Source organism: Eubalaena glacialis, chromosome 3 (assembly GCF_028564815.1).
Source record: "Eubalaena glacialis isolate mEubGla1 chromosome 3, mEubGla1.1.hap2.+ XY, whole genome shotgun sequence".
Taxonomy (NCBI): Eukaryota; Metazoa; Chordata; class Mammalia; order Artiodactyla; family Balaenidae; genus Eubalaena; species Eubalaena glacialis.
In genome coordinates this window covers 54,148,399-54,166,439 of record NC_083718.1, presented here as the reverse complement: position 1 = coordinate 54,166,439, position 18,041 = coordinate 54,148,399, and the positions used below count along the sequence as shown (strand labels likewise).

Below are 18,041 nucleotides of genomic sequence, written 5' to 3'. Positions count from 1 at the left end.
AATGAGCAATTTAAATGTTGACTAGAGACAGACATCAGAGGAGACCAACCAATGGGTGATACCACAGATACTCCTCAGATATATAGGCAAATCTGCCTTTGACAAAAAGAACCTTGCTATAAGGAATTATTAAGGGTCATAAAGGCCATTGTTGCATTACTACCCTGGCATTCACTTATTGTTCTGTTCCTGCCTCTGGTTATGCCTGAACCAGCATGGCCCTACCTCCTCCTTCATTGCTCTTGCCAACATTTGCCAACCTGAACTCAGGAACCATCCATGTGGGGGTGAAGAGTGACCAGCAGCCCTTGATGCCACCTTAACGCCAATAACCAGTACACTGGGATGGGTATGGGCCAACCCTGAAAATACATCAGCCCCATATTTATAGTGATGCTTCCTCAGATTTTAAGCCACATGTACCAGATAAATGTTTTTGTCCTTTTATTTCTCTATTTAAAAAAAGAGTCTCTATAAAAATAATTCCTTCTAAGTTCTTTAATTAGGTGTAAATTTTATATCCAGCCCAAGTACATCTCTTTTTCTTTCATTCACTCAGAAACACGGAAGTGTCACTTGTGTGGTGCAACTCTCAGAGTTAGGTGCAAATAACCTGGGGTGGAGCACACAAGCTTGAGTGTGGTGGAGGAGGGGAATGATTAAGACATGCCTCTGGGGAGTTCACGGTATAGTTGGAGAGAAGCCTGCATCTCAAGATTACAACAGTGTGATAAGCATAATGATAGGGACATGTAGAAAGGGCTGTGGGAGCAACAAAGACCTTGCCAAAGGGGCCAGAGGGCATACAGCGAAAAGGACATTTGAACTACATCTTCAGAAGTCAAAATTTAGCCACATATAGACCCAAAATTCTTTCCAAAGTAGAATGCTGGCTAAAGCTCTTTCCCATAATTACTCTGATTAGATGATCCACCTAAGCATGTTATATGGCTTCTCTGTCATTACATGATTTCACTGTCTTCTCATGTGTGTTGCTGCATTGTGACTTCATACATTCCAAGGGCATTCCACATGGCAACCAAAGGAAAGGAAGTGAGGACAGAGGGCCTTGCTCAGGGCTGTAGCAGTTATATGGCAGCCCTCTTTGCAGTCACATTATCCTTGTTTCCTCCTATAACATGGGAGAGTCTTTCTTTTTAGGGTTCAGTGGCTCAACAGGTTTGGAAGGATTTGGTAAAGGGATGCTTCCTTGAGTTCTACTGCTTGAAGAAGACAGGAAATTTAGCAAGTCAAATGGCAAAGGTAAAACCACTGTGGAAGGTTTCTCTGTGGACAAGGATTGAAGGGTGTGGAGGTACCGAAGCTGAACAGCAGCTGGAGTGCCTGATAGAATCTCGGCTGCCATCCTCAGGGACTCAGACGCAGCCTTCTCCCCTTCCGCAGCGATCATCTAGACAAGGGATGTGAAGAAAAGCAAAGTGATTTTTCTTCTTCGCTCCATGAAGGTTTTAATCCTACTTAGTGTGACTCAACAAACAAGCACTAGTATCTACTGTGTGACAGGTGTTGCTAAGCTCAGGGCAGCAGACTATCTTTTGTTCTTAAGGATCTTGATCTAGGCAGAGAGATTACACTGTTAATTGTAATTTAGGGTAGAATTTTTTAAGGGCCATGACAGGTATAGAGGAAGTGTTAGGGGAGTTATTATGTCTGGTGGGCCTTGGAAGAGTAGTAGGATTTTGCCATTTAGAGGAAAGGTTGGCCAGCATTCCAGGCAAAGACATGGAATCCTGAAAGAGTGACTCCCAACTCAGGTTAGCATTTCAGAAGAGAAAGCATGAAGCTCACCAGCCAAATGTCACCTTAAAGTGGGCAAAGGGCACTGGACTCAGAGATCTAGAAGCAACTCTGCCCAGAGGACTGCCTTCCTCCTCCACCAAAGCTCCAAAGTTATCCACCCTCTTACATAGTTAGGGGTTTTTCTTTACCTACGTTCTGTCCTTTAAGGGAAATCCACCTCCCCTCCAGTCCTCATTTTCTCTTCCCAACACCCTTCCCGCCCACACCTCAATCCTCAGGAGCTGCCGGCAGCCACATCTTCTCCCTGGCACGCCTGAGTAGAGGCTATGAGTAGCACAGCCTTCTCTCAGCTCTGGCATTGAGGGAATTGGGCCCTGATCATGGTTGTCCCTCCAGAGCTTGTGCAGAGCTAGGGATACAGGTCGGGGTGTCATTAACCTAGAGGTGACAGGTGACTGATATTACCCAGGGAAAGATGCCAGTGCTAGAGAAGAGGGATGGAGCGCAGGGAGATGCCTTTAGGGAGAGGGAGAAGGCAAGATCCAAGGAGGAGAAGGTCACTGTTATGAATAGCTTCAGAGAGAGGGAGTAACAGGAAAAGAGACCTTGCACTGGTCAGTTAGGAGGCTGCTAACACACTCGAGGAGAGCAATTTTAATAGAGTGGTGTGGGCACAAGCCAGATTCCCCCCAGCGCCTGGATGAATAGTGAGGAGCGAAGGGGAAATGTTCTCCATGAGGAGGCCTTCTTTTGGATTCTCTGGTGATCCTCAAAGAGCAGCTGTGCAGGAGGACGGCCCGCTCAGGGCTGGCTCACCCGCACTTTGGCCTGTCTCTGTGCTTCGGCTTCCACCGCCAGCGAGTGCTGCAGCCCGGCTGGCAGCCTCACATCCTTACTGAAAGAGAAAGGGCATGGGTAGGTAGGTGTGCAGCACTGCTTTTAGCAGCCGGAGCTTTCATACAGACCTGCCACCTTCTCTGCTGTCATTTCATGACGCACAGCGAATTCTGATTTAGCAGCGTGTGTGGCCCCAGACCTCTGCGCAGACAGTGGGCAGGGAAGAGCAGCTTCAGGGCAGTGCCTCAAATGCTGATTTTTCTTATCACTGATGCTATAGTAGAGTTATGGTTTTCTCTTTACAAGTGAAACAAATTTTGTGTTGATATACTATGAACATTTTCCCACTTAAAGTTTAATCTAAATCCTGGCTGTTGAATTTCAATAATGAAGAACAGCCTTGAAGAACTGTACTATTAATAATGAGGGAAGTCATCTAAGTTTATAAAAGAGAACTGATTTTGAAAAGGGTAGAACTGACCAAATAAGAACAATACTTAATGTATTGCACGAAAGATACAAACTTGTATTTTTCCCCTGATTGTAACTGTAAAAAAATACATAGATAGAAAAATTGGCAGTTCCTCAGAAAGTTAAATATGGAGTTACCATATGATCCAGTAATTCCACTCCTAGGTATATACCCAAGGGAAGTGAAAACATGTTCACACAAAAACTTGCACATGAATGTTCATTGCAGCATGATTCATAATGGTCCCAAGGTGGAAACAACCCAAATGTCCATCAACTGATGAGTAGATAAACAAAATGTGGTATAGCCAGCTGCACAATAGAATAGTATTCGACCATAGAAAGGAATGAAGTACTGATTCATGCTACACCATGGCTGGATGCTGAAAACATTAAGGTAAGTGAAGGAAGCCAGACTCAAAAGGCCACCGATTGTGTGATTATAATATTTATATTAAATTCATGGAATAGCCAAATCCAGAGAGACAGAGAGTAGATTAGTGGTTGTCAGGGGCTAGGGGTTGAGGAGGCAACAAAGAATTTCTGCTTAGTGGATGCAGACTTTCTTTTGGAGATGATAAAAATATTCTGAAATTAGATGGTAGTGGTGGTTGCATCACTCTGTGAATATACTAAAAACCACTGAGTTGTAATTTAAAATGGTTAAAAATGGTGAGTTTTATGTTATGTGAATTTTATCTTTAAAAAATGTTTAAATCCATAGAAATATGAAAGTAATTTGCCCAGATGTTACCGTGGTTATGTTATGGCTATGAGATAATAGGTAAATTTTTTTCTTTCTTCCAAATTTATGCTAATATGGCTACAGTACTCATTCAATGAAAATAATTTTTCAAATAGAAGTTTTTAAATAAAACCAAAATATCTCCCTTTATCATATTGTTCTGCTGGTTAATTTCCTACCCACATTTCTGTTCTCTCCACTTTGATTCCCCAAATACAGGTCACTGCATCCAAGGCAACCTGTGGAGGGAAGAGTTGAGATGTCAGTAAGAACCTCCAGGTGGGAGGAGGGCACCCCTATGCCCCGATGGCCGTTGCACTGAGAAAGCACATTTCTTCTGAAAGGACATTATGTACTTCCCTGTTTTGTTTTAACATTATAGGGCCTTGCAAAAGTTGTTTAACTTGCACAGTGCCACTCAACAAATATTTGTGGAATTAAAGATGGTGTGGTAGGCTGACTAATGGCTCCTAAAGACATCCATGCCCTAATCCCTGGAACCTGTGAGTGTTACCCCAAAAGAGACTTTGCAGATGCAATTAAGTTCCAGGCTCTTAAAATGGGGAGTTTATCCTGGATCTTGCTGGTGGGCCCTAAAAGCAACTGCAAGTGTCCTTATAAGAGGGAAGCAGAGGGACATCTGGCTACAGAAGAGGAGAAGGTGGTGTGGTGATGGAAGCAAGAGGTTGGAGTGCTGTGCTTTTAAGATGGAGGAAGGGGCCATGATCTGAAGAATGCAGGCGGCCACCTGAAGCTGAAAAAGGCAAGGAAATGAATGGATTGGGTAATTAATCACATAAGGGTCTGTGACATCTTACCTCTTTTCATCTGAAAGTCTTATTTGAACTTATCATTATTTAACTTTGCTTGTTTCCCCAACTAGACTGTAAGGTCCCAAGATGCATTGCTTATCATCTCTGTATCCCACCAACCCACCCTGTCCAGCCCCACCACCCCTGCCAGCTCCCACTCCCACCACCTTGTGCTATGTGGGCACTTTACAGTGAGTCTAAAGCCACTTTTTGTTTTGAGAACAAAAACTATGGCAATGACTGACTAATCAGCACAGATCGGTGACTATGATTGGCTCAGGGTCAATTTGGCAACCTCTTAACTGTCAGCTCCTTACAGGACGGTACCTTTAACAGTGAATGCATGGCACATGGAAGATTCAGTAAATGGCCAATGAAGAAAGGAATAAAAGATAAAGGGATATTTCAGCATACTTGGTGTTAAATTCATCTAAGTACCTTTACATCTTGCGCAATGCTCTTCCTCTCTAGAAGAATTTCAGTGAGGGATCGATGTGCTAGGAGACGCTTCATGGTGGTTTGCACAAGGAATTGGACCGCTTTGGACACATGAGCAAGACTGCTTAGGAGAAGAGAGGCATTTTCCATTCGGTAGTAGCAGATGGCATCTATCTCCATTACAAACATGTCTTTGGTTACAACCTAGGCAGAAAAAAAAATTTGGATGACAACACTGATTCTTGGGTTCCTTTCCCACATGAGGATAGAGGAGCTAAATATGTTCAAAGTGTATTTTCTCAGAGTAAGATGATGGTAAGAAGAAAGAGTAGTTGGCTCGCCCTTTAATCAAAATAGACGTGTTTTTTTTTTTAATTATGGAGTTTGTATTAAATACACTAAAGAACTCACAATCTAAAGGAATCCTGTTGTAAATCCTTTTGTAAAAAAAAAAAATCAGGAATAATTTTCTTACATGAAAACATTCAGTTGATTGTATATCAGGTCTTTTTAAACCGATGCCAAAAAAATCTCCTAAAAGAGCAACATGTTCTGGGAAACAAGCACTCAAATGTATTGAGTGTGCATTTAGAGGGCAGTTTGGTGAAACGTATCAAAAGCCCTAAAAGATGTATGTGCACAACATTTCCATTTTTAGACATTAATCACAAGGATATACTTCAAGGGTTTAGCTGCAAGGATGTGATTCACAGTATTGCTTATTGTAATAAAAAAAGTAGAAATAATATCAACAATAGGGAATTAGTTGAGTAAATTCCAATTACTCAATTAGTTGAGTAAATTAGTTGAGTAAAATCCATACAATGAAATGCTGTGTGTCTGTTTAAAACAAAGAGGTAGAAACATAGGTAATATATGAAAAGATGATAACAATAGATTGTTGAGTGAAAAAAGACATGTTGCAAAATAGTATGTATGGTGTGATATATATATATATATATATACAAACAAACGCACACACATATGTATGTCTGAAACTACAACCACATATATAGAAAAGTCTGAAAGGATACATTCTAAAATATCAACTCTATGGGTGATAGGATTAGGTATAAGTTTTACTCCTTTTTATATTTTATTATATAAAATAAGCCTTTTAAAAGTATATTATTTTTATTCACATTTCCATTTACCAAAAGAAAGAATGAGAAAGAACCTCAGACTGAAAGTGGGAGACAGTTTAGGAAAGGCTTATAAATCTGAATCAGTAACAGGAAAGTCTAGATGTTACCTCTACATTAACTTTTTTTTTTGTTACCATCAAAAGTCTTTTATTTTATTTTATTATTTTTTTCACACACACACACTGTATTTTATTTTTACAAGAGATAAATAGACTGACACCAAGCATTGTACATGGATGACCACAACAAAAGCAACAATGATTGCAATTACCAAACACGAAACACACTCATACTATGTCATAATATTGACATTCAGTCCAGTAATCCTCCACTGTAATAGCTCCTTTACTTTGCAGTGAAAATTGATTTGTATATTTTTTGCCTCTGAGTCCTTGTGGGATTTTTTTTTTTTATTCAAACAGAAAGTCACAAAAATTATAATCATCCTCATCAGTTCACTCAGTCCCATGTAATTAATTTTTTTTTATCTTGATCTTTTGTTAGCACCTTTATGAATTCATCAGTTTTCCATTAGAGTTCTGAAAATGCTTATTCATTCAGTTCAGCAGTATAGTCAGTTACCAGTACATTAACTTTTAATTGTGGTAAAATACACATAACATCAAATTCACCATCTTAACCATTTTTAAGTGCACAATTCAGTAGTGTTAAGTACCTTCACATTGTTGGGCAACCAGTGTCCAGAACTCTTTACATCTTGCAAAACTGAAACCTGGTGAACAATTCCCCATTCTCTCCTCCCGGCAGTCCCCGCAATCATCATTCACTTTCTGTTGCTCTGAATTTCACTACTCTAGGTTCCTCATATAAATGGAATCATACAGTATGTGTCTGATTTCACTTAGCATACTTTTCTCAAGGTTCAGCCATGTTGTAGTATATGCCGGAATTTCTTTCCTTTTTAAGGCTGATTATTATTCCATTGTCGGCATATACCACATTTTGTTTATCTATTCAGCCATCAATGGGCATGTGGATTGCTTCCACCTTTTGGTCATTGTGAAAAAAATTGATGCTATGAACATAGGTATACAAACGTCTCTTCAGTACCCTGCTTTCAATTCTTTGGCATCTATACCCAAAAGTAGAATTGGTGGATTATATGGTAATACTATTTTTAAGTTTTTGAGGAACTGTCATACTGTTTTCTACAGTAGCTGCACCATTTTACATTCCCACCTACAGTATACAAGGGTTCCAATTTCTCTACATCTTTGTCAACACTTTTGATTTGTATTTCTCTGATGATTAGTGATGTGGAGCATCTTTTCATGTGCTTTTTGGCCGTTGGTATATCTGCTTTGGAGAAATGTCTATTCAAGTCAAGTATATATACTATCTACCATATATGGAGGACAATCTGCTTTACTCAGAGTCATCTGATTTAAATATTAATCTTATCTAAAAACATACCTTAACAGCAACATCCAGATGTATTTGACCAAATATTTGGGTACCATGGCTTAGCCAGGTTGACACATAAAATTAACCATCACAAAAGCCTTTGTCCATTTTTAATTGGATTGTTTGCTTTCTTGTTGTTGAGTTATAAGATTTTATATATTCTGGATATTAACCTCTTATCAGACATAGTATTTGCAGTTTTTTCCCCATTCTGTAAGTTGCCTTTTCATTCTGTTGATTGTGTCCTTTGTTGTAAAGGAGTTTTAAATTTTGATGTAGCCCATATCTCTTTTTCTTTTCTACTTTTGAGCAAAAATAGTCATTTTCCTCTGGGCCAGAAGTGGTAGCTTGGCCAGGGAAAATGTAGAAAGAAAGCAAAATCCACCACTTGGCTTACCTCGTGAAAGGGTATCTCCAAGGTTTGGAGGCGAAGGTCAACCTTGTGGTAGGTATCCAGGCAGGGCAAAAAGAAGAAAAGGCCTAGAAGAGGGGGCCAGGGAAGTGACAGGTGAATGGCTAGCATGGAGGCCATTTGGGGTTCATTCTTTTGGCGTCAAGCTGCATGTTGCATTGCTTTTCTTAGCCTCCAACTGCATATAGACCATTGGGCCATCCCACCTCCACCCATGGTGTGTTTGTTGTTACTACGGATATCAAATAATTTGTTGTTCAAGCTGGGACACTGTTGAGGGTGAAAGGAGAGCACTATTATGACTTATACCAGGACAACAGGCATAAACAGGGATTATCCCCAGCAAAATGGGCTGTATGGTCACCTTGGTCATGGTGCTGACCTGTCCAGATACTGGGTTACATATCTGTCTCCTTCACTAGATTTAAACTCTATAACAAGAGCATCTTATGCATTCCTGTTAGCCTTAGTGCCTAACTTAGTGCCTTTTGGGTGCTCTGTAAAACTATTTCTTGAATCCATGTGTGTACGAACTTTAGAGCCAGCAACCTCCATGTGGTATTTCTTAAAATGTGAGCCCCAAAGGAATCAGAATAGCAACATCATGATACCAGCCTTCTGGTTGGCTAGTTAGTCCTCACCCACCCAATATAATGTATAGGGTCAATGTGCAATCAATATTTTAGCCTGATTTATTGAGATTTTCTGAGAGACCATTGGACACTGTAGGCTTGTATAAGAGCCAAAGCTTTGTTGGAATCAGCAGTACCTCACAGTGCCCATGATCTCTCTGAGGAGCCACCCAGCTACTAGCCCTTCTCAGACCCAATCGAGAAGGATGCCAAAAACTAGAACCAGAACAAGGCAGTCCCTGTTCTGGAACTACAGGGTCTGGTTCTATTTTTGTGTGAACCAATCTGTTGGTTCTGAATCTTCAAACTGATTTGTGTCTCCTAGTCTGGTCTCTATTCTCTATCTGTTTCTGTAGAGCTGGCTTGGAACTTGGACCCTTTCCAATCTATGCACAGTGGGACTTTGCTTCTTCTCATGTCTTCCTGGCTTAGCTCTTCAAACCCCAACTATTAGACTTTTCAGACTAATGATACTTCTGTGCCCCATAATCAGCTTGGACTTCTGGATACAAACTCTGTAAGACTTTAAGGTCCTAGAGACTACAGACCATGTCTAATTCATCCATCTTCATATCCTTTGTAGTTAAACAATGAAACACGGGAAGCGCTTAATCTATGTTTCTTAAATTTCATGAACTGAAGGCCAATTTGTTACTTGGATGCTGAACTTTGCCTATCTTGCCTGGTTTGTTCTGATTCCCTGGATCCTGAACTAGCTCAGTTTTGCTCTGAGAATTCACAGGACTCAGACCACTTACATGTTCTACTCAAACCAGTGCCTGGTCATAGGTCCTAGCCTACTTGCTACTCCAGCCAGCCTGGCCCTGGCATTCAGTTTTTTGCATCCACTCTCTCTTTTGGTCACTGTGACCTGGTAGTAATGCTCTCTGAAGAATTTCTTAATAACCTGTGTTACAAGTAACAGATTGAAAAATGAAGATATCATGAATCAAGTTACTTCATGTAATCTGAGGGCTGTATTACAAATATGCATGGACTGAAGAAATTGGCAAGTCTCTGGGGGGTAAAAAAGGTCATTCTTACCAGGGCCTTTGGCTCTTCCAGGAAGCAGGTGTCCCAGTCGGAATATAATTACTCTCTCATACTCCTGTATAACCTAAAGGAAAATTTAATACTTTTGAATCACTCCAAGTAATTAAAATGAAGTCTTCAAAAGACCCTGGTGTGAGAGTGATCCTAGGTATCAGAAATCTTTTGCTTTGAGAACCAAGAAAAAATTTCTGTTAATACTTACATTTCCAAAATATACACTTAGTAAATGAAGAATTTCAGAAACCAATGAAAAAGTATAATAATTTTTGAGCCTGTGGACAGAATTTTGATTAGAGAGTCATGGTTGTCTAAAAAATAATTGCTTCCACCAAATCAAATAAGTCACAGCATATTTAATCTTGTATATTGCTGTGATTGATGCATTATGAGCTTTTACATGTATCACTCATTAGCTATTTACAGACCTTATGGCAGCCATGCAGGTGCTCAGATCACCTTTCAGGAAGAGCCTGTAGTCAACTATATGTTCTCTGTAGGAGATACACTTTCTATTTAAATATACAAATAGGTTGAAAGTAAAAAGATAGAAAAAAATATACCACATAAAGAGTAACCAAAAGAGAGTAGGAGTGACTATACTGCTATCAGACAAAATGAAGTTTAAAACATGCAAAAATGTTACTAGTGATAAAGAGGGACATTGTGTAACGATAAAATGGCCAATGCGTTAGGAAAGTATAACAATGGTAAACATATATATACCTAAAAATAGAGTTCCAACATATATAAAACAAAACCCGAAAGAACTGAAGGTAGATATAGACAATTCAATAATAAAAGTTGGAGACTTTACTATCCCACTTTCAATCATGGATAAAACAACTAGACAGAAGGTCAACAAGGAAAGAAAAGACTTGAACAACACTATAAACAAACTAAACCTAATGGATAGCTATGCATAACTCCACCCAACAATAGCAGAATACATATTCTTCTCAAGCATACATGAAACATCTCCAGGATAGACCATATGCTGGGCCATAAAAAAAACTCAATAAATTTAAAAGGATTGAAACCACACTAAGTATATTCTCTGATTACAATGGAATGAAATTAGAAATCGATAACAGAAGGAAATTTGGGAAATTCATATATATATGGAAATTAAACCACACACTCTAAAATAACTGATAGGTCAAAGAAGATATCACAAAAGAAATTAAAAAACACTTTGAGGGACTTCGCTGGTGGCGCAGTGGTTAAGAATCCGCCTGCCAATGCAGGGGACATGTGTTCGAGCCCTGGTCCAGGAAGATCCCACATGCCGTGGAGCAACTAAGCCTGTGCGCCACAACTACTGAGCCTGCACCCTAGAGCCCACGAGCCACAACTATTGAAGCCTGCATGCCTAGAGCCCATGCTCCACAACAAGAGAAGCCACAACAGTGAGAAGCCCATGCACCGCAACAAAGAGTAGCCCCCGCTCGCCACAACTACAGAAAGCCCGCATGCAGCAACGAAGACCCAATGCAGCCAAAAATAAATAAAATAAAAAATAAATAAATTTTAAAATGCTGTGAATTCAGAACACAATGATAAAAAAAGTTTATTTAAAAAAAACAAAACACTTTGAGATGAATGAAAACAAAACCTCAAGATACCAGAACCTATGGGATGCAACTAAAGCAGTGCTTAAAGGAAAATTTATAGCTGTAAATGCCTATAACAAAAGAGAAGAAATATCTCAAAATAATACCCTAATTTTCTACCTTAATATACTGGAACTAGAAGCACAAACTAAACCCAAAGTAAGCAAGAAGAAGAAAATAAAGACTAGAGTGGAAATAAATGCAATAGAAAATAGAAAAGCATCAGAGAAAATTAACTGAACCAAAAGTTGGTTCTTTGAAAAGATCAACAGAATTGACAAATACTTAGCGAGACTGACCAAGAGAAAAGAGAGGAGATTCAAATTGCTGAAATCAGGAGTCAAAGAGGAATGACAGAGACATCACTACTGTCCTTACAGAAATAAAAAAGATTATAAAAGAAAATACTATGAACAACTATATACCAACAAATTAGATAACAGGTGAAATGGACAAATTCCTACAGAGTCATAAACTATCAAAACTGACTCGAGAAGAAAAAGAAAAATGAAAAAGACCCAGAATTAAAAGACTGAATTAGTAGTTTAAAAATTTCCCACAAAGAGAAGTCCAGGACCAGATGGCTTCATTGGTAAATTCTGCCAAACATTTAAAGAGGAATTAATACCAGTTCTTCACAAATTCTCCCAAATAATAGAAGAGGAGGGAAATCTTTCCAACTCATTCTCTGAGACCAGTATTACCCTGATACCAAAACAAGACAAGAAAACTACAGACCAGTATCTCTCATGAATATAAATGCAAAAATCCTCAACAAACAACGAGCAACTTGACTCCAGTAACATATAAAAAGGATTATACATCATAACCAAGTGGGACTTATTCTAGGGATACACAGTTGATTTAACATCCAAAATTCAATGAATGTAATACACCATATTAACAGAATAAAGGGCAAATACCATGGAATCATCTCAATGGGGGAAGAAAAGGCATTTGACAAAATCCAACACCCTTTCACGAAGACGAAGGAGAAGAAGAAGAGGAAGGAGAGCTTGCGTGAGAAGTGAAATCGGCCACAGCCCCAGCAGCATCTGTAGCATTCCAGCCAAGGACATGCTCTTCCCTGACAGCTCTGGCCAATGACTAAGAATGGCAGCGATACAAGGGCTTGGCCATTTCTGCCCATTGTGAGACTCATCTATGAGGCAAACTTTGCTCTGGAGTTCCCTTTCAGTCTGGCCAAGACTTTCTTGGAGTTTTCCCACAGTCTGAGGCACTCTCTGTCCAATCCTTCCTTCCCCTTCTCATATCACAGGTGTCAGATCTGCATCATCCTCTGAAGGTTTTCCCTGCCTACTCTTATTCTCTCTCCCCTTAATCTTTCACAGACAATGCCACACCATAAATCCCTTGCACTTCTAATACCATCTTGGTATGTGCTTCCCAAACTGACACAGGTCTTCATTTACTTCAGGGACAGCCATGTGTAACCACCTGTGGGCCCAAGATAATTATCATTTGTGGTCTATAGAAGCTGCCTGAGAAGTTTCCTGGAGGTGTCAGGAGTAGGCATCATGACCTCTTCTGGGCTGGTCTTTGTGTTGTAGAGTGTAGATGAACTAGACAGCTCCTGTCCTGAAGGGGCTCTCAGTCTAATGGCAGAGATTGTGTATCCACAAATATTATACATGTGGTAATTGCTAGAACTGATGTGAAAGTAGGATGACACGAGAGCACAAGGAAGGGAATGACAGTCTGGAGGAGTCAAGAAAGGCTTCACAGTTATCTCTGAGCAGGTATAAAGGAGTAAGAGCTCTCCTGGAAGGTGAGTGGGAGTGAGGGCATTCCATGCAGAGCAGACAGCACGTACCAAAACACAGAAATGAGAGCGGACATGGTGTGGTCAGTGAGAGGCACCAGGAAATTACTTATTGGGTCCTCATGGAATCTCACCTTTATGCAGAACCAGATAGAAAAAGGGAAGGTCACAATGACGAAGAGCAGGGATGTGAGGACAAGAAGCCACTCACAAGCCCCTAAACTGGAAGACTTGGTACCTTAAAAAAAAAAAAAGCAAAAGAATAATTATATTGGAACTTCACCATATTCACTGACTAGCACCTCTAGTCCAGTCCTTGGTATTAGGGTCAGAGCAGTTTGCAGACTTTGCTGGAAATAGTAGAATGAGCTGGATATCAGCGTGGTCAGTTCCCAGAGCCTGGGGCGCGGTCTGTGTGAAGGGCTTCGTGGGCAGAAGGAAGGCGGAGCGGGCTCCTGGAAAGGCAGTGGAGGGTACACTGGAACAAGCACAGAATCTGGGCAGAAGGTCTGGGTTCTGGTTCTGGCTCCACCATTTTCTGTCCAAATGACCTTAAGCAAGGTACACAACCTCTCAGTTTCCTCACCTATTCAAGGAAATGCTATTGCATAACTATTTCATAATAACTATCTCATGGAATAGCTCATATCTCTGGCATAAGAATGAAATGACATATAAACATAAAAGCACCGAACTGTGTTTTTTTACATGTCTGGTGTTGTCATTTAAAACTCATGTTTACCTAGCGGTAACTGCTACAAAAGTACTTTTTCTATCTGAGCCCCTCTTAAATTGGTACCTTAAAAATACATGATCAATGAAATTGCTGCAAAATAGATTTATGTTCCAAAGGCTCTTAGCATTACAAAGGTTCCATTTAAGTCTTTATTTTTCAGTGTGAAAAGCAGATTGCTGTCAACTTTGTTAGACACGATTGGCTTTACTTTTGAGCTATCCATTTCCAACTAGAGGACAGAAGCTGTGCTCCTTTTATATGCATGTGCCAAAAAGGCATATACACACACACACACACACACACACAGCTATACTTAGATGATATTTCCTTAGCATCCTCTAGAAGTATAATTTTGAGAAAAAACAGGACCCTTTGTCCCTCTCTGCATGGTTTCTTCTATTTGAAGTGGTTCAGACCACATGTGTCCAGAGGTTCATCTTCCCTGAAATTACAGCTCCATCTACCACTTGCCCCAATGTCTGAAATTCCTCCATGAGAGCCCCTTCTTTGGCTTCAGGTGTGGATCTTTAGACAGTCTTTGAAAATCACCTATATGGGGTAATATTAGCCCATTTGTGCCTATAAAAAAGTGGTAAGGAACTGGAGTACAGGCCATCCAGGTTGCTTGGGTGATAAATGAAATGGTATCAGGGAAAATTCAGTCTCAAGAACATAAGCTTCTTGGGGCCTTGTCTTGTTTAAACCGTGTCCCAGGACTGGAATAGTGCCTGACACATACAGGTGCTCAATAAATACTTGTTGAATGTAGGAAGGAAGGAGAAGTGGATAGTGAAAATGATTTAAATGTAATGGTTATAGAAATCTCAAGAATTTTAATCCATAGGTACTAGAAAACTGGCCAAAGGGATACTATTTGTCAGTTTAAAAATCTTATAGAGGAATAGAAGGTGACTAAAGATTAGAAATGGTGAAAAGTCTATTTTTAAGGGATGGGAAGGAAATGGATAACTAATTAGTAGGCCTGAAAATTTGATTTCCGTGCTTGCAAAATAACTGGAAAGGTCATCACCAAATTGATGCGCAGTTTACTTGAAGAGGGCAGATATACAAGCTGCACCAGCACAAAACCAAACTCGGTGCTAAATGCCAATGTATGGCAGTTCCCAAATGGTGTCCCACGGAACACTAATCCTCCAGGGTGCTCCACAAAGCAAGTGTTCCTGGAGCAAACAAGTTTAGGAAATATTATGTACTGTATCCCACTCCTGGAGCTTCCCAACAGTCACTGGCATATTGAAGCTAGGAGAATCCCTGCAGCAAAGAAGCATTCTTAGCTTTGTTTAACCTAGTATTTCCCAAACATTTGACCAGGCGATGTCTTCTCCAAGCAAATTCATGTTTTATGGAATTTATTTCTCATGTAACCTACTCTGGGAGATGCAGTTTTGGGAAAGGTGGCTCTATCAACATCGTATTAGGTTTTGCAATATTCTTCCCTAAGAGCAATAACAGTGTTATTGCCATGTTTACTAGTTTATAAATATATTTCATTTGCCAGTGGTAACCATGGTAAGTAAAAATAAATAAATGCACATACCGACAAAATTTATATTTTATAAGTGAAGAAAGTCCTCAAAATTCCTTCATACCATAGTTAGGAATGTGAACAGAAAACTAATATGTATACCCAAATCTAACTTGAAGCTTTACTCACAAAATATTATTCTCTTAGAATGAGTTCCTTGAATATCCAATTTGTTTAGTGTAAGTGAATAGTGAAACACTACATGTTAAAGCAGGAAGCGCCTTTAGATATGACAGTCTGAGAATCCTCAGCATTTCAGTAAAGTGAAGCTTCTCTTAGTTTCTCCCAAATCTTAGGTAGCCTGGCTGTGGGAGTGTGGTACTAGTGAGGAGGAGAGGGGATGTTGATGTGTCTGCTCCCCTTTCCTCTGGGAGCCACAGAAACCTCCCAGACAAGGGCTCAGCAAGGGTGTCTCATTCTTAATGGGCTCATCCATTGCTCGAGGGGGCCTGAAGCTCTAGTCACTTTATAGCTGAACAGACTGAGTGAGGCCCACAAGGTGAAGCTACTAGCCCAAGGCCACAGCTAGTTGGTGGCAGTGCTGGAACCATGACCAGAAATCAGAGACAGCACCCTGCAAGGATGGGCTTTTCAATAAGACTGTTTTATTCTGGAATGCTGGCTTCTCCACTTCCCACCTGTAGGTCTTGGGCAAGTTACTTAATTTCTCAGCATTTTTTCTCATCTGTGCCACGGGAATGATAATACTCAGTAAAACACCTAGCATGTGCCTGGCACATAGTAGGAGCTCCAAAAATGGGGCTCCCTTCCTTCCCTACCCCACCGATGTGGTCTGAATCACAATACTTACAGACCTCTAACCTCAGCACTACTGTAGCAGTGAATCCAATAACCCTTTAATGACCAGAAGTTTCTGACCCGTGAAAGGGCATCAGTTAGGCAAAACAGCATTAACATGGTCAACATAAACTACATCCCAATTGCTGGAATCTTTCTCAAGTCATAGCTTTCAGTGCTACAGCATATAGGGCAGTGCTGGTAGCCAGGAAATGTTAAAATTTCATAGCAGAAAGTAGTATAACACACTATTCCTTATTTACCTTCCTTTAAACCTCCCTCACCCTGAAATTAAGGTGTAATGAGTTTTTTCTTCCATTCATTATAGAAAGGATTGGAAGCAGATAAATTTGTTCCTAAGAGTTGCTTCACCTGCAGAAGCCAAAGAGACACCTTTCCCTGTGATTCCCTCCCTTTGGTCTAACTTGCCTCTTTTAGCTTTCAAGGATTTTTTTTTCTTTCCCTCCAGGCTTTGCGCAAGATAAGTGCTTTGAGTGTCTTATCTCATTTTATCCTCACAATTACCCTCTGAGGTGGGTACTATTGCTGTCCCCATTTGATACATGGTTAAGTCCCTGACTATGATCAAATAGTTAACTGAGATTCAAACTGAGATCTAGCTTTTCTCTACTTGGCTCTGCTGCCTCTACTTTTTAGAAAGTATGATCACTGCAAAGTGTAAAATACTTTTAGGTAAGTCTGATGAGGAGAGAAGAATAAGCTACATAGTTGCCCTGAACCATGTTGATTGGTCCCCAACCTGGATCACACTCCCTCCCACCTCCCATCCATGGCTGACCCCTGAGAACAGCGGTATTTAGCTGATGTTATTTTTATTTCTTCTGATGCATTTTGGTCTCCACCACTGAGGGGTCGGTTGATCCTATCTCGCGTCTTTCATTTCCTGGGAAGCTGAGCAGGTCCAGCAGGCTGCTCTGGCCTCGGAAGCTCTCAGTGCGGTGCCTCATTGCACCTTAACTGACATCCCTTGGGGACCACTTGGAAAGGCCGCACCCCCTCCCGGGGCCTCAACCTGACCGCTGTACCTTCCTCGGGCCGGTCGCTCTCCAGCAGCGCCACCACCTCGGTGCCCTCCTCGCCAGAGCCCCGGACCTCATCCACGTCCACCACGGTGGCTGCAGGCGCTCGGGGCTCACCCGGGCTCCCTGCCCGCCCGAGGGCCGGCTGCTCCGGCCCGGCGTCCCGGCGCCCGCGGCCTCTGCCGCCCCTCTCGGCCTTCGCCCTCTTGTTCTCTTTGTGGGCGGACCCGCTGCCTCTCCCGTGGGCCTCTCTGGAGGAGCTCCGAGCCCTTTTCTCCATCCTCAGAGCGACCGAATCCAGGAGCGCGGTTCCTGCAAAGTCGCTGGCAGGGATGCGGGGCGCGTCCCGGGGGGACTATAATGACCTTGGGCGGGGGCGGGACCTGGGCGGTGGGCGGGCGGGGCTCTGCTCGGGGTGAAACCCGACAGCTGTTTCTCAGGGGAGCTGTGGACAGGGCGCGCCACCCCTGAGACTTGGTGCCACCTTCAACAGTGAGTTTTTGTGAAAACTCATGTGCCAGTTTATGGCGTTTTAAAATGTGTTTCTAGAGACGAAAATTTGAGCTGAAATACTACGGAGGCCCACAAACCGCTGAAGGTGTGATGGCACTTTGCTTTATGGTTTGTAAATATCGTATAGAATGGGGTATGTGGTCTTCGCTTAAGACTAGAGAGCTTACGGGAAAGAAAAGGTCGTCCAGTTAGGGTAACTTTAAGGTAAAATTAGAAACTTCTTCCCAAGCAACTCCCTCTTCCCCCTTAACATCTTCCCAAGGTTACCTTTCCTCTTTCTCCTA

At 41.2% G+C, this 18,041-nt stretch overlaps 1 protein-coding gene across 1 annotated transcript; it reads right to left on the bottom strand.

Annotated features, from left to right (window-relative positions):
• Positions 1–483: 483 nt before the first annotated feature.
• Positions 484–17,579, bottom strand: NPHS2 (NPHS2 stomatin family member, podocin). Its single transcript, XM_061183071.1, has 8 exons — positions 17,251–17,579; positions 13,259–13,362; positions 9,723–9,795; positions 8,032–8,114; positions 5,065–5,268; positions 3,998–4,053; positions 2,578–2,656; positions 484–1,411 (listed from the first exon to the last, which is right to left on the bottom strand). The coding sequence occupies exons 1-8, from the start codon at positions 17,522–17,524 to the stop codon at positions 1,133–1,135; spliced, it is 1,152 nt and encodes a 383-aa protein (XP_061039054.1). The 5' UTR covers positions 17,525–17,579; the 3' UTR covers positions 484–1,132.
• Between the last annotated feature and the right edge of the window lie 462 nt (positions 17,580–18,041).